Consider the following 21,986-nt stretch of genomic DNA (forward strand, 5'->3'; position numbering starts at 1 on the left):
GCGGAATAATGATCGTTGTTTTTCATTCACAGTTCTGGGCGATCCACGAACGAATCAAAATCCCGCCTTACTCACGTTTGCCATTCTGCTTTTGCGTTGGCATAATGTGGTCGCCAAGAGGGTCCGAAAGCAGCATCGCGATTGGACTGATGAGGAAATTTTCCAGCGAGCCCGGAGAGTTGTAGTAGCTAGTTTACAGAATGTGATAACCTACGAATATCTGCCAGCATTTTTAGATGCCGAACTGCCACCTTATACGGGTTACAAGGCCGATACTCACCCAGGCGTGAGTCACATGTTCCAAGCTGCCGCGTTTCGTTTCGGACATTCGTTGATTCCGCCCGGTTTGTTCCGAAGGAATGGAAGGTGTGACTTCCGCAAAACGAACATGGACTATCCGGCACTGAGATTGTGTTCCTCGTGGTGGAATTCGAATGTAAGTATTATAGAAATAATCACAACAAACTACTTCTTTTTATCTTTGCTTTGGTTACATGCTTTAAAAAGTCATGACGAGTAGATCCTGATAGACTGCTACAAAACGGCAAGTATCAACATAGTGGGAGATCCCCCAGTACATTATCACTTTCAAATTATAATGTTTTTTTTTTACTATTATTTCGAGATGAAAATTTTGTGTCCATAGTCAAAATCATTATTACGTAAGTTCATATTTAAGGCGGTACTTTTCATCGGTTTTCAAACATCTCTGTTTATTTTTCCAAAAAAGCGGCCGCCTTTTGCTTTTTTTTTGGTAACTCTCAGAATGATGGAAATGTATAAATACTTTCTTCAGCTCTTCGCGATTCCGCTTGGTTTCCAACGCCAGCGTCAAGCTGGAATCGCATATTGCAGGATCGATGATGAAACGCTAGCTACAACTTCTTAGAAGACGCTTCTGCTATTCAGCCTGTCTCAGTTTGATATGAATCTCACTGATGGGCAGGCTTGATAGAAACTCCTCTGCGATGCAAAGAGGAGGCGATTTTGCCGTTTTTCTGAGAAGAAAAAATTGAACTCAAAATTTTCAACACGGATCCTCAAGCGATTCGAGTGAGAGTGTGAAAAAATGCGAGTATTTTTTCAGCTACTCTCTCTCTCTCTCGTGTTGCGATGCTCACCTTTACTCACACTTAAAAAAAAACTCTTGAGTCTGCCGCCCGAACAAACAGTCCTCGGGTAATTGTGCGAGCACTCTCGAGCTCTGTCCAAATTACGCCTTTTATCGATTATCTTTGACTATATTGCAGGCTGATGTTGAGGATATTTTTTCCATGAGTTCCTTGCGCGTATTTGGCTAGTCACAGCTTCATAAGCTTCTACAAACCGTTCTCCAACCGCTTCACCATTCTCTCTCTACAAACCGTTTTCTTCACCCATGATAAACAGTGACCCTAGTGATCTCATAGTTGTCATTACAAGTTGTACCAAGGTTTACTTGGTTTTTAAGGCGTACCGTGTTCAGCTTCAAATCGGCGCGATTCAGTATTTGCATCTGAATCGACTAAGGCAACGACTTTTAACCATGCTACGAGATCTGCCTAGATTTAACTGGGACGAAGGCGACAGTACCATTATCGTACTTGCCGCTTCGCAGTGGCGTCATTTTCTATGACTATGAATAGTACGGATGTCAGTTCTGTTGCGCCAAGTTACTATATACTTAACGTATTTCATGATCTTGTCTGCATATGTACCTACTTTGTCTGTTTATGTATGCGGGCAGTATACCAGCTGGTATCCGTGTGCTGGATGATTGCTTAAAAAAGGGCATGAGTCACATGCACAGAGCTGCTTGTAGACCTGTGGATTTTTATAAAGATTCTATAGAACACGAAAACATTTATGTTCACGGAATTCAATAAAGCTTCCAACCTGATTCTCGACCGGCGGGAGTCGAACTCGCAACTCTGAGTATTTTTTTTGCAAAGGGGAAAACTGCAAACAGAGAAGGTAACCCTTATCTTCCCGGAACCATCTTACGGTATTTCTTCGGGGAGGAGCCAGTGCAATAATACTTAACACATGTAGCAGAAGCAGCCTAGACAGACTGCGTCTTCTATCCGACTTAGAGTGTCCATCCCGGGACATCCCGGGACAAAAAATCCCGGGATTTGACAAATTTCGGGATTTCCCGTTTCCCGGGATTTTATTTCTGATATCCCGGGAATCCCGGGATTCCCGAAATGTATGTAGAACTTGATGAAAACCACTAAATTTCAATGAAAAACAATGACATTTTTCCGCACTATCAATCTTATTTGATGAAGTAGGAAAGCATAATGAAAAAGAGAATAAACGAGTAATTATTAAAAATTAAAGTAATTAAAAAGTAATTAAAAAGATCCATTTACCAAGTTAGAAGTACATATTCTTATTTGTCTAGTTGCAAAGTTTTAAAGCTTTTCTTTTAAACATTAGCCTTTTTTATAAACCTATGCTGAGTACACCTAAACTGCCGCAAATCGCAAGTCGGTACCATCTGTAAAAAGTAGGCTTTGAGAAAATTGACTGAGCTGTTTTCAATCTCGTTTTCCATACTAATATTCAAAAAATTCCAGGAGAATGGAACATGTTTCAATTCTGATGAAATATTCATAATTTGCTTTCCATTCCGTAACCTTTCTAGGAAAAATATAAAGATGACCAAATAACGATTCATTTTTGAATGAATTAATAAATGTAATGAACACGATGCGAAAATCTGCAGTGCGTTTTTTTGTTCATTATGGGACAATTCGACTTGGTGTTCTGTCCTAATTTTACTGAACAAAAAGTGATTTCTCGTTAGGGCAGCTGAAAGATCATTAGAAGATATAATGAAAACTGATCTCAACTCAATTTTGACCACAATGTAGATGGCACTGACTTGCGATTCACGGCATCAAACTTCAGTCAATAATTTTGAGTAATTAACTTTTAGCATGATCTACAATACCTTCAATGATCTGTGATCGTTTCTTTTGTTCTAAAGTTTTTATGGCTTTTCAAATTCAAACAAATCGCTTTAATATTATGACTTAAGTTTCTATCAAACTTCCATTCATAAGTGTTATAGAGAATTTGAAAAAATCCGTAGCAAACCCGTGATTAGTTAAGCTAAGTTTTGATTTTTGTTAGGTTTCTTCATCAGAATATCTGAAATGTGATTTGCTATAATTAACATATTATTTTGAAAAGTTACATTATCTGTTTATTTCATTGAAAAAACATTGTATTGTTAAATTTGAACTTCCATTTCAACCGAAATGCTAGCTTTATTGAAAAATTGATAAATCCCGGGATCCCGGGATTTCCCGGGACAAGCATAGATTTTTGTCCCGAATCCCGGGACGAGCCAAATGGCCGGGAAATGGACACTCTTCCGACTTAAACAATGTTGAAGTGGACCAGCCCCGGCAGGGCTAATTCTCTGCAGCCAACTCTTGATCGGCTCGCCATAGGCGCTGAAATTATAGCATAATGGAAGTGACAGCCGTAGTTACTGCATTCCAGCACTCGGCATCCGCACACATTCTCTGGATTATATTGTCCGGGGACGCGGCCCCTTCCGCATGTAGCGAGCATGCGATCTCTCACAGACACTCTTTGTGCCTGAATCTATTCAAGTGCTGTCTACAGCAACCTAACAGAAACTGCGACAGGCAGAAGTTCACTTCCCCATGGTTTCTTTTATATCAACCTGACTCATTTGGTATCAGCGGATGGGTCCATCTACCTTTAGTGTAGTTATCCCATACCTACTGCAAACCCTTAGCGTTGTCTTCTTACACGCGTTGCGGACTCCTCTGGTAAGTATCTCTTTGGTTAAAGCATTGAACATCTTACTTGATGGTGAGCCCGATGGGCATCATCTTGGCTATGATACACACTGCCTCTTTGGAAACCGTTCCAAATGCACTTGCTGCTCTTAAGCACATGATCCTAAACATGCTTCTCAACCGCTTAAGGTTCTGCTCGTTCAAAAAGCTTTTAACAAGATTAGTCCTCCATATCTCAGTATGGATAGCGCCACGTCTGCCACGAGCTTGTGTTTGCTGAGAATTACAGAAGAGCTGTTAGACATCATACTTGAAAGCTATATAGCCGTAGATTCCCTTTTACAGGAATAGTCAATATGGCTAGCGGAGCTGAGCTTGTTATCGAACATTACCCCAAGATGTCTAAGGGATCGCTTGGACTCTATGGTGCAATCACCTACTGAGATAAGCGCTCTATACTCGGACTTGCGGTTGTTGACCACCACCACCTTAGTCTTGTGACGGGCCAGTCCTAGTTTCCTAGACTTCATCCATTCCTCAACTATGGCGAAGCCAACAATCTTAACACCCGTCGGAAGGGGCAGCCTCAGTACGTCATCGTACATCGCATTCCATAACAGCGGGCCCAGGATTGAAACTTGAGGTACTCCCGCGGTAATTCGAACGCTTTTCTGCCCCTCCTCTGTGTCATACAGTAGAATCCTACCATCAAAATAGCTTTCTAGAAGCTTACACAACTGCACCGGTAGCTTGAGACGGTGAAATGCGTGTGCTATTGCTTCCCAGCTTGCGCTGTTGAACGCATTCTTCACATCCAGAATGACAACCGCGCAGTAACGGATGCCGCTCCTTTATGCTCGATTGCCACCTCAGCTGAACATGTCTAGATCCGCTTTCACTGCCGCTTTTGAGGCAACATTCGGGATACCATCGGGTCCCGGTGCTTTATTTGACGCGAATGATTTCACGATTTCTGCCAACTATTCGTTCGTCACTCTCGACACTTCTTCTCCTTCATCTGCCGCATACGGCGCTGGGGGCCATGGGCTTATGGGATAGTGCGGGAAGAGTACATCGATTATCAATCGCAGCAACTCGGACGACTTCTCTTGGGGCGCTATGGCACCTTTGATCTGAGCCATTACCACTCTGTAGGCGTCACCCCATGGACTAGAATTGGCACTCACGCATAGACTATCAAAGCATGCCCGTTTTCGACGCTTGATTTCCTTTTTTAAGAGGCAACTCTGCCTCTCTGAATGCTGCACCGAGTCCTTCTCTTTGTGCTTCTGTACGTGCGCATTGCATTCTTCGTCTAGCCCGAAGGCAGATTGCTCGAAGATTTGCAATTGATTCGCACCACCAGTACACCGACGGCCTGTTCTCTCTAGGGGGGCTTTTCTCGGCATGGAAGCATCACACGCTCGTGATATCAGAGCAAATAGCTTTTCACCGTTTAGGATCAGAGTGTTCCGTTCACGCCTCAGGACTTCAGTGAATACTTCGCCGTCGAAGCGTGCTGTTTTCCATCCTCGAGCTTGGGTCGAGTTACATCGCGCTGCCGTCCGCCCGCCTGGTATTATACTATAGCGAATCGATTGATGATCGCTATGAGTATAACCGTCGTCAACGCGCCAGCTCATGGTACCTAAAAGGTTAGGACTACAAAACGTCACGTTGATAATCGATTCTGCACCATTTCTGCGGAAGGTACTCATTGTACCCATATTCGCCAGATCTACATTTAATGCAGCCAGGAATTCCAACAATAGCTGGCCTCTTTGATTGGTGCAGCAGCTAACCCACTCCACTGCCCATGCATTAAAGTCGCCAAATATCACTACTGGCTGCCGATTAGCTAGTTCGGCTATCAACCTGTCGACCATGTGGGAAAATTCTCAATCGACCACCTTGGGGGCGCGTAACAACTGCAATAGAACACGCCGTTGATTTTTGCTATCGCAAAACCGTCATTTGAGCTAGAGACTACTTCTTGGATTGGGTATCGTCCTGTCGTCCCTATAGCTGCTAGCTGTTGAGACCTATCCGCCACCCAGTTCCCGTTGTTGGCTGGTATGCGATATGGGTCCGATAGTAACACCACGTCAGTCTTGGTTTGCGAGACTGACTGCCAAAGCAGCTGCTGGGCTGCATCACAGTGGTTTAAGTTTAACTGTGTTACTTCCGTTTTGGCTGCTTTGATACTCCGCTTGTGCCCGGACATTTGAGTCCACCCGTTAAGTGTCCGTTGTCTGCTCTGTCGACACATATTAGGCACTTAGCGATTTGCTTACAATCGCTTGCCCCATGGCCTTCGGTGCCGCATTTTCTGCACATCTTACTTCTGTCGGGACCATTGCAATTCCACGACTTATGGCCCTTCCCGAAACACTTGAAGCAAACTTCAGGAGGCTGTTGTATACTCAGCCGGCAAACCGAACAGCCTACCTTGAGTAGTATTGTGTGGTCTCCGCATATAAAAACACATGGTGATAGAATCGAATCAGTACAGAAGCAATTTCTTTTATATGCCTTACGCAAATTAGGCTGGACAACGTTTCCACTGCCATCATACGAGGCTCGATGCATGCTTATCGATATTCAAACCTTAAATGAGCGTCGCGAAATAGCCATGATTTTAGGGGGGTCTGTAGCCTTGAGGTTACGCTTTCGCTTCATAAGCGGAAGATCATGGGTTCGATTCCCAGCCCCTCCACAAAAAAAACCTGTCCAGCCACCAGAAGACGCCTCACGGAGGACCGTGCTTTGGGGAGCACATCCATCATCCGTCAGTATCAGATGGTGACTGAGACAAACTGACCCTCTTCGCAGGCAGCTAGCCTCACTAACAACAGAGCTCTCTCCTACCTGCTCGGTGTGAGAGTAAAAGAGTAGGAGAGAGTGAAAACAAGATGTAAATATAGATAAGTTAAAAATAGATCTGTATCGGTAAAGAAGATGCTACAGATCAACTGATTCCGGCACAGTAGTAGCCACGAGCACAGAGTGCCTCAAAAAAAAAAAAAAAATAGCCTTGATTTCATTTGTCAATGATATTGTATCGCAGCGTATTGATTCCACCAATTTTATATCATGTTTGAATTTCTACACGCCCGCTAGACAGTTAAGAAATCGGAATTTGTTTGCATCAAATAATCATCGAACTAACTATGCAAAATTCGGCCCAATGAATCGAATGATGTCTCTTTATAATCAGCATTGCACAGAAATTGATCTGACCATGTCGCGAACAAAGCTAAGACAATATTTTAATTCCTTAAGATTTAATACAACATAGAATTAAGCAAACGTGTAGTCTACTATTGATTGACGAAATAAATAAATAAATAAATATACTATGCCCAAGTTCTTCGCTTTGTTGGCCTCTGCGACCGGCAGCCTGATCGCCACCTCTTGGGTGCCCTGTGGGCCCTTTCTAAGCTGGATGGCCTTACTGGCTACGTCGATGTCACACTGCTCTTTGAGTGACCTCCGCTGCGTCGGTGACCTCATCCAGATTTTTACACTGGAGTGTCGCTTCAGCAGTAAGGGATCTTACATCAACCTCGTCGCCAAGTACTTTTTATGCCAGTTGCTTATAGACTGCACCCTTTTCCTTGGCATCCTGCTTTAAAACTAGGATCATTTCACCAAGCCCTCCTTGGGCTCCGTTTTCAGTTTCCTCTGTTTTTTCTTATTTCCAACTTGTATCCACTGGTTGCTGTTGCCTTGCGCCCGTGGTTCCGGTGGATGCACTGCCTGGTTCGGGTTATCTCGTGGCTCCTTTTTCTTGGCTTTCTTGGCCTTAGGCTTGGTGTTGGCCTCTCCTTTGTTGCCATGTCCTCTTGATCGCGGGGCTTGGCTCGTGCCAGCTCTTCCGCTCTAGAGGACGGTCGCGTAGGTCACTTTTCCTTTAGCAACCAAAAGCCTTTTCGCCACGTATTCATCCTCGGATAGTCCCCTCTTTCGCATCGCGTATCGAATAATATTTGAGCCAATGTGCTCAAAGCACTCCTATTCGTAGTTCCATGCCTTGTCCGTTTGTATCGCGACCAGTATGCCATAATCAGGATCTGACTGGCATCAATCCTGATGTGCCGCTTGGCACTCCTGTTAGTTTGGGCTAGGGTGCATTGGTACTTTAAGCGGCACAGTTGCTGTGACAGAGTTGCATTCGGATTTTTGTGGTTTTTATGAAGGTTCATCAGAGCCCACTGCGAACTTCACCGCATCCTGGGCAACTCCCCAACTCGCAGAGGTCTAGGGGGGGGGTCCGTTAAGCCCCTGGACTTTCGTCCCTGCTGCCCGCAGATGGGGTGACTTGCAACACCCAACATTTTTTATGTTTTTCACTGAAGTATGAATTGCAATATTTTTCAATTCGCAAATTGAACATTGTTTTCGTGATATCCCCTCAGGACGTACTGGACGACACCCCCATCGAGGAGTTCCTGATGGGCATGGCGTCACAGATCGCCGAGCGCGAAGATCCACTGCTGTGCTCAGACGTGCGGGATAAACTGTTCGGTCCCATGGAGTTCTCCCGGCGGGATCTGGGAGCGCTCAACATCATGCGCGGCAGAGACAACGGACTGCCCGATTACAATACAGCTAGAGTTGCATACAAACTACCAAAGAAGAAAACGTGGCGCGATATCAATCCAGAGGTGTTCGAACGACAGCCAGAACTGTTGAAGTGAGTTATTGATCTTATTATTCAAAATCGCTAGATAACTGAGATTCTTTCCATAATTTTCAGTTTGCTAATTGAAACATACGAAAACCGATTGGACAACGTAGATGTATACGTTGGAGGAATGTTGGAGTCTGATGGAAAGCCAGGAGAACTGTTCACTGCCGTGATCATTGATCAATTCACACGGGTCCGAGATGCCGATCGGTTTTGGTTCGAGAATGAGGATAACGGGTAAGATTCACGTTAATATGCTCTTACGAGGCTAATTTCAAAGTATTTTTGAACATTTGCAGAATTTTCACTAAAGAAGAAATTGCTGAATTGCGCAAAATCACAATGTGGGACATAATCGTCAACAGTACGGATATTGATCCGGATGAGATCCAGAAGGATGTCTTCCACTGGAGTGAAGGTGATCCTTGTCCACAACCAGAGCAGCTGAATGCTACTTTGCTCGAGCCATGTAACTATCTGGAGGGGTACGATTACTTCTCCGGATCGGAACTGGCGTACATTTATTCGTGTGTATTCCTCGGATTTGTGCCCATCCTATGTGCTGGTGCTGGATACTGTGTCATCAAGTTACAGAACAGTCGCCGTCGCAAGTTGAAGATTAAGCAAGAAGCGTTGAAGAATGCTGGAAACAGCAAGCAATCTGTTGAGAAGATGGTAGCCCGGGAATGGCTGCACGCGAATCACAAACGCTTGGTAACGGTGAAATTTGGACCCGAAGCAGCGATCTACACGGTTGATCGCAAAGGGGAGAAACTACGAACATTCAGTTTAAAAAATGTGGATGTCGTTACCGTGGAGCAATCACAAGAAAACTACAAGAAAAAGAAACCATACATTTTGCTCAGGGTACCAAGCGATCATGATCTTGTCTTGGAGTTGGAATCAAATTCCGCTCGTCGAAAGTTTGTGAAGAAGTTGGAAGATTTCTTGCTTCTGCATAAGAAGGACATGACATTTGTGGAGGTACCGAGAGACATTATGTTGGCGAAGGCCGAAACACGTGAGCGTCGTCAGAAGCGGCTGGAGCATTTCTTCCGCGAGGCATACGCGTTGACGTTCGGATTGCGGCCGGGTGAACGTCGTCGAAGGTCGGACGCATCAGTGGACGGAGAAGTGATGACCGTCATGAGAACCAGCCTGTCGAAGTCTGAATTTGCCGCTGCTCTGGGAATGAAGCCCGATGATATGTTCGTCAGGAAGATGTTTAACATTGTCGACAAGGATCAGGATGGAAGAATTTCTTTCCAGGTATTTCCTTGTGGTACTCAGAGAAATGCATTGAAACATAATTTATAAATTTCTGTAGGAATTCTTGGAAACGGTGGTGCTATTTTCACGAGGTAAAACGGATGATAAGCTGAGAATCATTTTTGACATGTGCGACAATGACCGCAACGGAGTGATTGATAAGGGAGAGCTGAGTGAAATGATGCGTTCGCTGGTGGAGATTGCACGAACGACGAGCGTGACGGACACTCAAGTAAAGGAGTTGATTGATGGAATGTTCCAGGTATAGCCACTTTTAGACCCTAGTTTCAAGTCATAGGTTTTATATTGTTTGTTCGATTTCAGGATGTTGGATTAGAGCACAAGAATCATCTCACGTATCAGGATTTCAAGCTGATGATGAAAGAGTACAAGGGTGACTTTGTTGCCATCGGTTTGGACTGTAAGGGAGCGAAGCAGAATTTCTTGGACACTTCAACGAATGTGGCGCGTATGACTTCGTTCCATATTGAGCCACCTTCTGATGCCCGCCGAAATTGGATGCAGGAAAAGTGGGATAGCTATACAACGTTTCTGGAGGAGAACCGGCAAAATATCTTCTATTTGTTTTTGTTCTACGTGATTACTATTGTGCTGTTTGTCGAGAGGTTCATTCGTAAGTATTGTGGAATCAAACAGATGGCTTTTAAGTAACTCCTATTCGTTTTTTCTTAGATTATTCTTTCATGGCTGAACACACAGATCTTAGACACATCATGGGGGTTGGAATAGCTATCACCCGAGGTTCAGCCGCTTCATTATCCTTCTGTTACTCATTGTTATTACTCACGATGTCAAGGTAAGTTCTTGTGATATATGTTTTTTTTTTCATAATTAAATGCTTCATGATAATAGGCTGCCAAAGTCAAGTCAAGGACACCCGCTCTTGCTTTCATGTTTCACTGTTCGGTAACTCCAGAAGGATTGGAAAATGAGAAGGCCTCATAGTTATGCATTTTTTTATGAAATGAGATGATGGTCTGAAATGGGCTGGACTTACCGTAATATTGGAAAAAATCTCAAGACTCACTGCTGTACTTTCCAGCTGTGACACTATGGTGTAAGTCCTCCTCGACTATGGAGCTGGAGCGTGCATCTGCACTTCTATCACGCTCTTGACGTTTTCCCGCTCTGTGCTCTTGCACCCTGCGCAGTCTGACAGTGGTTTGCTCTTGCATGTTGAGCAGACTACTTTTTCATCTTCCTTCGCCTCCCTGTCTCCTTCCGTCATTTATCCTTCTTCTCCTCCTGACTTCCTTCGGCGTCGGAGGTTGTCACCAATACTGGTTGGGGAGACGTCCGCACTGATGATGCCCCGACTACCGGCGGCTATCGCACACGGAGACGGAATTCAACTCAATTTTGGGTTGTTTCAACGCAATTCCGTAATTGAGCCCAATAACTCAATTTTGGCTAAATTTCCAAGGTCCCCACTAGGTAGTTTGGCTCTAATTCCATTAGAAAAATAAACTCAATTTTGGGTTGATTTAACGCAAAATTGAGTTCTTTCGACCCAAACATAAGAAAAGTTGCATTTACCCAAATTTGGCTTATTGGGCCAAAGTACCCCCATTGGGTAGATGCAGCTCTCTCTCTATTTTTGACAACATTCGTGTGGGAGAAAGAGAAAACCGAGAGATTTTGGGTCGAAACTATAATCGATATACTTAATTTTGGGTAAAGTTAACTCAAAAATTAGGTAAAAATATTTCTCCGTGCAGGGGTGATTTTCGGTTTCTGTCAAACGATTCCGGTTGGGGGTTGACTTCCGGTTCATAAGCGTCTCGACGACTCGATGCTAGGCACTGCTCTCTGCCTCTCGGTTTGCTGCTTTTCCGGCCAGTTTCTTTGCAAGATAGATGTTATCTCCACCTCCATATTGTTCCCCAGATTACAAAGGTTAGGGTCGCTTACCATTCCGTCTGCATTGAAGTCTGTCCAAAAGCAGACACCGCCGCGCTTCGTTCCAACTCGGGCAATCGAAGACAACATGTTCCGGTGTTTCCTTTCTCTCATTACACACGGGACAGAACGGTGACAGCGCGTGTCCGAACCGATGCAGATACTGTTTGAAGCAACCGTGACTTGACAGGAAGAGTATCAGATGGAGGTTCACTATTTACCCAGGACACATTCGGGATGAGTCTGTGGATCCACCTACTTTTCTAGGAGGCATCCCATTCTTGCTGCCACTTGACCAGCGATCCACGTCAATTTCCTCACCTGCCTAGTGCCTCTCCGCTGATAGCACTCGATGTCTTCTCCCAGGGTGATGCAATTCGGAATCATCTCGGTGATCACACATACTGCCTGCGACGATATTGTTCTGTATGCGCTTGCTGCTCTTATGACCATGAGCCGGAACGTGCTGTTGAGCTTGTCTCGATTGCGCTTGGTTTGCAATGCTGTACCTATCTCAGTATCGACGTTGATACGCTATCCAGAAGAAGGGACGAATGACCTTCGGGTTAAAGTCCCTCTCAAACAACAACAACAACAGAAGACGCCTTCTAATGCTTTTTGGACCATGAGCGTTCGGCATGCTCCTTGTAAGTGCGTTGGTCGCTGTTGCCGCCTTCTCACATGCATAGTGAACGTGGCTATTGAAGTTTAGCTGATCGTTTATCATCATGTCCAGGAACGGGGTTAATGGTCTAATGGCTACCGCTTCTGCTTTACTTGCAGAAGGTCATGGGTTCAATCATAGGCCCGTCCCTTTCTTCGTGCTTTGTAGTTGTATATTTCGCTTGCTTCTATCGTTCACTCTAAATCTATCACACTGAAACTATTCGTTCATGGCAAACGCTAGAACCAGAGACGAACAAGAAACCGTTTCCCTGCGCTTCCATTTTTCCATGATTATATCACGCCTTACTTTACGCCTGATACATAGGCAGTCTGCTTACCAAATAGAAAGCCTCTCTGTCATACTTTTCCCCCGACCCATACACTCCCGCACTATACGCCAGATGCAGTTGGACCCCACGGTCTACAGTGGGCCAGTGCAATATCAATTCCTCCCCCTTCTCCTCGTTGGTTATCAATCTGACGTGGCAGGCGCCATTGTTGCCTAAAAATAGAAAATCATCAGCACTTATACACTTAGGGTGTCTGTTAGTCCCAAGCATTCATCTGGTTGATTGCTTGTGTAAATGCAGCTGATCTGACGATACTGGAGCAGCAACCAGGTGACTGAGCGACCGCTGTGATGCTATGAAAAGTTATCCCTACGCCAATCTCAGCGTGTTGAATCGCTTTACGATTACTGACTAGTAGCACCTCCGTTTTGTGATGGACTATCTTCAGCATGACTCCATCCATCCAGCTGTCCGTGGCAAGCACTTCCACTTCCTCCAGCGTTTCGCCTATTACTTTTAGGACGACTCCTGGCTTGAGGGCAAGCAGTGCGGATGGCGTTGAGTGCCTCGTTCCATCACATGCCCTTGCCATCTTTATTGTCAGCTCTACCGCATCCAAGTCCAGGGCATCGCTGTCGGTGTGAAGTGCCTCAAAGAAGAAATCTTCGTCGAAAGCCTTCGTCTCACTGCCAGTCGCCAATTGTGTTCCTCTGCACTGCCGCAGTGTTCCGCTGGCCAACCCTATCGTATCCGTATCGCCTGGTGATCGCTATGGGTGCTCTCTTTTCTTCCCCCTTCCCAGTTTATGTTGCCCGCCAGTGATGGGCTAAAAAATGTTAGGTCGATGATCGACTCCTGTCCGTCTTTCCGAAATGTGCTAACGGTGCCTTCGATGCACAATCGTAGATCCTTTGCTAGAGCCTCCAGTAGGTTGTGACCTCTGGCATTGGTTACCCTGCTACCTCACTCCACGGCCCATGCATTGCAGTCACCTCAAATCAGCACTGGTTTTCGACCAACTAGCTCGTCCAACATCCGACTAAATTCTTCTAGCGTCCATCTTGGAGGCGCGTAGCAGCTGCAAAAGTAGATTCCGTTGATTTTGGCGATCGCGAACTCCGCGTTTGAGCTGGCAACCACTTCCTGGATAGGAAATCTACCCGTCACTCGTATCGCCGCTGTGCCTGAGCTATCCGCCACCTGATTACTCGATATGGTTCAGCTATTATCGCAACGTCGCACTTAGTTTCAGTTGTCGACTGCGACAACAGTTCGTCCCCTTAATGCTACAACTAGATAACTCGAAAATCAAAATTTTGGGATGTGCAACTTTGAAAATAAGACCTTTTCACAAGGTGACGGTTAATCGCAGAGGATATGGTTCAAAAATAAACTTTAATTTGTGTATTTTGAATCACACGCTTATGAGCTGTAGGTATTTTACAGATCTAATTAAGAAAAATGTTTTGGCATATTGAAGTCAAAAATTTCAAATTTCGAGTTATCTAGTTGTAGCATCAATGGGACGAGTTGCGGAGTGGTGTCTCAGTGATTTAAATTGATCTGCATTACCTCTGCAGCTGTTGGATTTAGCACGCACGGCAATTGAAGCTGCCCGTCGAATGGGTCTTTCCTTCCTCCGGTGAGCAGAGCAAGCACCTTGGTCGATTCTTGCAGTCTTTCCCAAAATGACCTCTTTCTCCACATTTCCTGCACAGTTCGGTTCTGTCCGGACCATTACAGCTCACCGCCGGGTGTCCGAAGTCTATGCACTTGAAGCATCGCATCGGTGGCCTATCTGCTCGTGTGACCAGTCTCAGTGGGCATATCAACCAGCCAATTCTCTTCTTGCCTTTCTCCACCAATTTGTTCCGAATCGTCGTTGACGGTATGCCGTCGTACGACTTCCTCACCATGGCCTCCTCTCAAAGGCTGCATTGCTTACGCAGCTCTTCACTCACTTCGTAACGCTTTTCTGTTCCTCCTCTGTGTCGTACAGTAGAATCCTATCATCAAAATAGCTTTCTAGAAGCATGCAGTACTTCGAGCAGGTGAAGTGCGTGTGCTTGTGCTGTTGAAGGCATTCTTCACATCCAGAGTGACAACCGCGCAGTAACGGATGTCATTCTTTTTATGCTCGATTGCCTGAACGATAGCAGATAGCGGATAGCGTCCAGAATAGATGTACCTTTCCTGAATCCAAAATAGTTGTAAGACAGGTCATACGCACCTTCCGTATATGTTAAGGGTCAATTCCATACATCCGCGATGATTTTTTGATCTGTGCAACATTGCATCGCGGTACTGAGCATGTTTGGATTCGAGTTGATTGCCGCATTTAAGGCAATATTCGGGATGCCATCGGATCCTGGTGCCTTGTTTTACGCGAATGATTTCTATCAGCTCTTCGTTCATCACCCTCGTAGCTTCTTCCCTTTCATCTGCCGCATACGGCACCGGGGACCAGAGGTTATGGCTTTATGCGGAAAGAGTACATCGATTGTTGATCGCAAGAGTTAGAGCGACTTTTCTTGGGGCGCCATGGCCCCTCTGGTCTTAAATATTAACACGCTGTAGGCATGCCGCTTACGAATTCCATTTCGCACTGTCGAAGCATGCCTGATGCTTACCCACTCTAGGAGGGAGGGGTGTTTGGTTTGATGTTGGAAAAAGTTTTTAATTGTAAATAAGTAAAGTGATCGATTTCGTTATATAGATAACGGAAAATTTCTTTGATTGGTGCCACTTGTATTGCGAGTTAGTTCTTCTTATCCTTGATTACAATCACGATCGTGACAGTTTTCAGATGTGTGTGCGAATTGATTCACTGGATAAATTGAACGCAGATTTCGCGGATTATCAATCTGCTCTGGAGATACGATGATCCAGAAGCACATGGCGTACACATCGACAAACGTGTGGTGTTAGAGTTACGTTACTGCAAGTCAAAGGGTTTTCTTCGTGCGAAGCGCTGTGCAGATACCAACCAGTCGTTGCTCAACGAATCAATAATAGCCTAAGACGTGCTTGCTCGTCAACATCATCCAAATTTCTACCTCTGCCTATCCAAAAACTAAATGCTGAAGTTCAACGGTGATTTTTCACGCTGGATCTCATTCCGGGATACGTTTACGTCGATGGTCCACGTGAACGGTGACATTCCTGCCGTCGCCAAACTCTAATATCTTCTCTTGAGGGTAGTGCCAAGAAACCCTTTGAATAGCATTCGCGAGGCTGACAACTACGCAACAACATGGGATGCGCTGCTGAAAAGATACGACAACCGCAAGTACCTCAAGAAGCAGCTCTTCAAGGCTCTCTACGGGCTATCAGCAATCAAGCAGGAGTATGCAACGCGGCTCCACGGTTTGGTCGACGATTACTAACATAATTTTCGCGCCCTATCCCAACTGGGCGAACCGGTGGACAATTGGGATGTGCCGCTCCATAATCCAGCCTCGTTGAAGATGGCCGGCTATCCACAGAAGAATTCCAAGCAAAAAGTCTCAGCTAACGCAATAACTGCTTCGCCTTCAAGCTATTCGTGCCCGCTTTCCTATTCGGACAGCCATTCGCTCCGGACTTATCCGGTGTTCCTTCGGAAAAACCTTAATTTATTTCGTCAAGCATAGGTAGACTACATACAAAACATTTCCAGCCATCCAAGCAAATTCAGCTGATTTACCAGTGGCATCAAAGCCCGCTGTTTCAACGGCTCCATTGCAATGGTTCAACAACCGCTACCATTCACGCCTCAACATGTGGAAGCTTCTGGTTCCTGCAAGGTCAGCATGGAGGTCCAAACTACATGTACCATGACTCTTCTGGAAACGGTTGTTCCCAACATCGTCGATGACCACGGTAACCCGTTGGCGAAGAATCTCTACAGCCGTCGGTCTACAGTGGATGTGTCCGTCACAGATATCGGATAATCTACATAGAAGATTAGTAGTGCCATTACTGCAACCATCGAGTCGGGAGATCGAACGATTTTGATGAAACGACAACGCCGATAGACAGCTTGCAAATCATCAGTTCAGAGATTGCATACAGGACGGAATATATCTCTGGGCAAAGGTTTTCCATAAGTAGTTGAAACTCCATTTGGTTGGGCGGTATCTGTTTCCGGTTGCTGCTACCTGTATCCACAGTTATGCTATCTTTCTACTGTCGATAATCGACTGGAGTACGTTCTACAAAAATTCTGGGATATGGAAACATTTCCATTGGGTCCAGTTCAATCCACCGAAGAAAGCAGTTGTGAAAAGCTGTACGCTGCAACGACGGCGCGCTATGCAACTGGACGATAGGAAAGGTTTTGGGGGAATCCAAATCAATAGCTGATCGTCACTTTTTGAGCCTGGAACGCCGACTTGAAAGACATCCTACAACCAAGAAATCATACAATCGATTCATAGCAGAGTATCTGCATCTCCAGCACATGAAGAAGGTGCAAGAGCCTATGGATAATAGTATTCCACACTGCTACATTCTCCATCACATCATTTTCAAGGAATCCATCACGACTACGAAGGTCCGGGTAGTCTTTGACGCGTCATGCAAGACCTCGTCCGGCTATTGTTTGAACGACACGCTTCTCGCTAGACCGGTTGTCTTGAAGCACAAATCGTCGCTGTTGTAGCAGACGTCGAAAAGATGTACATGCAAATGTTGCATCATCCCGATGATCGTCAATTCCTCCATATTCGTCCACGCAGTAAACCTTCCGATCCCATCGATACGTTTAACTACAATGTATGTTCAATGTTCATTTCTTTGGTCGGTCGAAAACATCGAGTACAAATTCCAAAGTGTTAAGCAAAGCAGCCAACTTTATCTCCGACGCGTTTCTACTGTCGGTCCATAGTGCAGAAAAATGGCATTAAGAAAACTCTGTGGTTGGTGCACTTGTATCGTGAGAAGCATCACAACCTCGCTATAGTTCTACATCTACGTCGTCACTGTGCAAATTATTCCGTTAATCTGGAGCTTACTTTGAGTAACTTCACACTGCTCTCTGCCCGCCAGGTGAGTATAACTGATACTGACGGCCCAGTTTTGACTACAGAACGTCACGTATATTATCGATTCTGCACAATATCTCCGAAAGGTGCCTAATGCATCCATCGGCTCTGCATTTAACGCTGTCAGGTATTCCAACAATAACTAGCCTCTCTATTTGATGGCTCCGATAGTAATTTCACGCTTGCAGAAAACGGTATTTATTAATTTCAACTCTATCCTTTTTTTTCAGAAATCTCATCACCAAGTTGAAGGAATTCCCCATCCAACAGTACATCCCGCTGGATTCGCATATCCAGTTCCACAAGATTGCCGCTTGCACGGCACTGTTCTTCTCGTTGTTGCACACCGTTGGTCATATCGTTAACTTCTACCATGTATCTACGCAGTCCATCGAGAATCTCAAATGTCTCACCAAGGAAGTGCATTTCACTTCCGATTACCGGCCGGACATTACCTACTGGTTGTTCCAAACAGTTACAGGTCAGTATCATGCACACATTTAGAATGTTCAGCAATTTTATCGTTTTACTTTTTGCAGGTGTCACTGGAGTCATGTTGTTTGTTATAATGTGTATTATATTCGCGTTTGCGCACTCCACAATCCGAAAGAAGGCCTACAAGTTCTTCTGGAACGCCCATTCATTGTACATAGTATTGTACGCGCTTTGCCTTATTCATGGCTTGGCGCGTCTCACAGGAGCACCTCGGTTCTGGCTGTTCTTTATTGGACCCGGCATTGTTTACACTCTGGATAAGATCGTTTCCCTACGAACAAAGTATATGGCGCTGGACGTCATTGAAACGGATTTGCTACCCTCGGATGTAATCAAGATAAAGTTCTACCGACCTCCAAATCTAAAATATCTTTCCGGCCAGTGGGTCCGATTGTCCTGTACAGAAATCAAGCCCGAGGAAATGCACAGTTTCACGTTAACTTCTGCACCGCACGAGAACTTCCTCAGCTGTCACATTAAAGCGCAAGGACCATGGACGTGGAAGCTGCGAAACTATTTCGACCCGTGCAATTACAACCCCGATGATCAACCGAAGATTCGGATCGAAGGGCCATTCGGCGGTGGTAACCAGGATTGGTACAAGTTTGAGGTGGCCGTGATGGTGGGCGGTGGTATTGGAGTTACCCCTTATGCTTCGATCTTGAATGATTTGGTATTTGGAACGAGTACCAATAGGTACTCGGGAGTGGCCTGTAAGAAGGTGTACTTCCTGTGGATTTGTCCCTCACACAAACATTTTGAGTGGTTCATAGACGTCCTGCGGGACGTGGAGAAGAAGGACGTTACCAATGTGCTGGAAATTCACATCTTCATCACACAATTCTTCCATAAGTTCGATCTGCGAACGACAATGCTGGTATGATTATTAAACTTTTTCTATGAGGATTTCCGGGATTTTAACTAACGATATTTTTGTTACAGTATATTTGCGAAAACCACTTCCAGCGTCTATCGAAAACGTCCATGTTCACAGGTCTGAAGGCCGTGAACCATTTCGGGCGTCCTGATATGTCTAGTTTCCTTAAATTCGTACAGAAGAAGCACTCCTATGTAAGTAATCCTATACCATAGCCTATCTAAGTGTTTTTAATGTAAACCGTTGTACTTGCAGGTATCTAAAATAGGTGTGTTCTCGTGTGGGCCTCGGCCCCTCACCAAGAGCGTCATGTCGGCGTGTGACGAAGTCAACAAGGGTAGAAAGTTGCCATATTTCATCCACCACTTCGAAAACTTTGGCTAAGCCAAGCAGAGCGATGAACATTTTCATTAAAAAAAGAACTTACCACCACACCCTTCGATTGCTCATTTAGGATTTTATTATTTTGTCAATTTTATGTTTTTATTTGTTAAGCCTAGCGAAGTTACACCTGCGATCCTTAGGATAAATTATCAATTTCCCTAGTGTTAAGAAGTTAAGCTGAGTATGTGTAAAGTTTTCCCGTTACAGATGTCGGTTTGTGTCAAAATGTGTCGTCGTGAATAAAGTATTAGCTTCTCGTGCCTCAAAGGACCCCGAAGCGTATTTATTTGATTGTTAATTTTGTTCAAGCGAAAAGATATTCATCGATAAGCAATGTGCTTCGTTTCAGTGTTGAGCACAAACGATCTAATCCATTGTCCAGTGCATCATTTACAAATTGATAATGAAACGTTAGTGATATTACCGTTAATTCGCCTGAGAGAACAAATGCATTCCAGTTGTGCAAACGATAACCCTTTTGTACATCGAATTAGTATAAGAGACACTTACCACTGCACGATGCCGAATTACCAAGCATCGATGTAAGCCGCATGATCAACTGCCCGATTTCATACAACGAATGAAGAAACCATCAGTGAACTAGTTTTTAAAGATAGATATCTTTTAAGTACTGTTATCAGAACTGTCGTGAATCACAAGTCATTTCCACCTATGAAAAATACACAAATATTAAAATAAAAACAAATAAATAATTAACGAAACTTTCAGAAATTCCATACAAAGGCAAATGCAATTGAGACCCAAAATGATATTATTGATTATGACGAAAATACACATGGGACTGACTTGTGATTGGCGGCAGTACAACTCGTTGAAATTTCCAATACTGCTAAGCTTTTCCGATACGGTGTTTCTATTATTCCCAATGATGTTCTATTTGCTTTGCCATGGAAGGAAATTTTCGACAATTTCGAAAAAATGTTCATCTTCTTTCCATTTAGTCGTGTAATTTATCGATAATACATACTGTATGTGTTGTAAATAGCTTTGTCAGCAAATCTGTATTTATTACCGCAATTGAATAAGATGCTAGTGGAAATTTACCTTCATTTGTTTTACTTACAAACTATCACATGTCTTGTCTCAACTGATTTTTTAAGTTCGGCAAAAACCACAAAAAAGTAAAGGCAGCAATTCGATGACGTCAAACTTTTCGCCTGGGATGGAAAATATTATATCTGGATTTCAAAATCTTACAGCACGCGATGGATTCGTCGTAACATAAAACCATCTTATGAAATTTGTATCAATTGGACGTCTTAGGTAGGTAGTATCGCTAGGATGACATGAGTTCGAACACCTGAAAATGTCATACGTAGGTACAATCTGTGTACTGATGTACAGCTTGGAAAAAGCTTTCCCATTTTGAAAATCTTCCAAATTGCAGTGAGTGCTCCTTGATTGCGTCGCAACGAAAGTGGACTGGACGAAGCTCATCCAGTTTTTTTACTGTTGAAAACAACGATTGGATGTTTACCTCCAATTTGAAGCTTCGTCGACCACGTTCCAGCGGGGGTCAACGCCACTTGTAGACCAGTATTGTAACGTGAATTTTTGTCAGCCTGAATGCAGTTTCATATTAAATTAAAATCTTTGCATTAAACGAACGTTTTATGCCAAATCTATGTATAATTGATAACATTTCTGATAAAAGTTGAGATTTTAACATGAAAATAGTTAAAACAATTAGGGTTGTCTTGTCCTTAAATCCGGACACCTATAGCATATCATGTCTATTAATCCGGACACTTATGAATCAGAATCCGGACAGATGCATATTAACATGGAATAATTAAAATAATCACGTAATTTTCTTGAGGTTCAATTGTGTATTCAAGTTTATGAAATGAAGTTATGAAGTTTCTTCCATTGAAACAAGTCATTACTATGTATCAAGCGTTTGTTCATTCTAAACTTCAATACCTTGTTTCTATATGGGCTGCTGCATCAAAAACTATTCTGAAACCACTGCAGAGTACACAAAATCGATGCCTCAAAATTGTATACGGCAAACCCCGACTATATTCAACAATAAATCTGTACACAAATGCAGCTCTTTCAATCAGTCCTATATTAGCATTAAAAGAGCTGCAAACCGTGGTTATGATGAAAAACATCCTCTACAACCCACGGATCCACCACAACTTCACTCTTCAGCGAGCTCATCACCCGCATGGAACGAGGAATCGAAATAACTTATTCGTTACTCGTCGTAATACGGAAGTTGGGAAGAAATCCTTCACGTACAATGGATTCCTGCGATATAACGCTTTACCCGCGGCGTTGAAATCGGAAATGAATCTAATGAAATTTAAGGCTGCTAAAACGATACGTTAAAAGCAATGTAAACCTGTACTTGATTTAGCTTGACTAAATTAGCTCCAACTTCATCAATACGTTTCCGTATCCACTTCTAAGACATGCACTTCGCCCAGAAGTTACTCCAGTTTTGCAGTAATGTCTCCAGCCTTTGGATAGCACTCAACAGCAATACCATTGCGCTGTTAGCTCTTAGTCTACAGCGACATAGTTTTTCATTGTCCTTTATCCTGGTGTCCTTGGTCAGCAGTAGCACCAGTTTCCCTGTCA

The 21,986-nt window shown here is 44.1% G+C and overlaps 1 protein-coding gene across 6 annotated transcripts in view; it reads left to right on the forward strand.

Moving 5' to 3' along the window:
• The window catches only part of LOC5569378 (dual oxidase), a 193,434-nt gene extending 172,994 nt beyond the window's left edge, over window positions 1–20,440 (forward strand). For all 6 annotated transcript variants that reach the window (XM_021844763.1, XM_021844767.1, XM_021844764.1 and 3 more), the window contains 11 exons: window positions 33–436; window positions 8,180–8,457; window positions 8,521–8,688; window positions 8,751–9,720; window positions 9,779–9,982; window positions 10,045–10,354; window positions 10,414–10,537; window positions 17,851–18,101; window positions 18,160–18,992; window positions 19,058–19,186; window positions 19,248–20,440. In XM_021844763.1, the coding sequence (XP_021700455.1) occupies window positions 33–436; window positions 8,180–8,457; window positions 8,521–8,688; window positions 8,751–9,720; window positions 9,779–9,982; window positions 10,045–10,354; window positions 10,414–10,537; window positions 17,851–18,101; window positions 18,160–18,992; window positions 19,058–19,186; window positions 19,248–19,376 (3,800 nt within the window). In that variant the 3' untranslated portion in view covers window positions 19,377–20,440. The remainder of the gene's footprint in view (window positions 1–32; window positions 437–8,179; window positions 8,458–8,520; window positions 8,689–8,750; window positions 9,721–9,778; window positions 9,983–10,044; window positions 10,355–10,413; window positions 10,538–17,850; window positions 18,102–18,159; window positions 18,993–19,057; window positions 19,187–19,247) is intronic.
• Window positions 20,441–21,986: the final 1,546 nt, after the last annotated feature.

This window comes from Aedes aegypti, chromosome 2 (genome assembly GCF_002204515.2).
Source record: "Aedes aegypti strain LVP_AGWG chromosome 2, AaegL5.0 Primary Assembly, whole genome shotgun sequence".
Taxonomy (NCBI): Eukaryota; Metazoa; Arthropoda; class Insecta; order Diptera; family Culicidae; genus Aedes; species Aedes aegypti.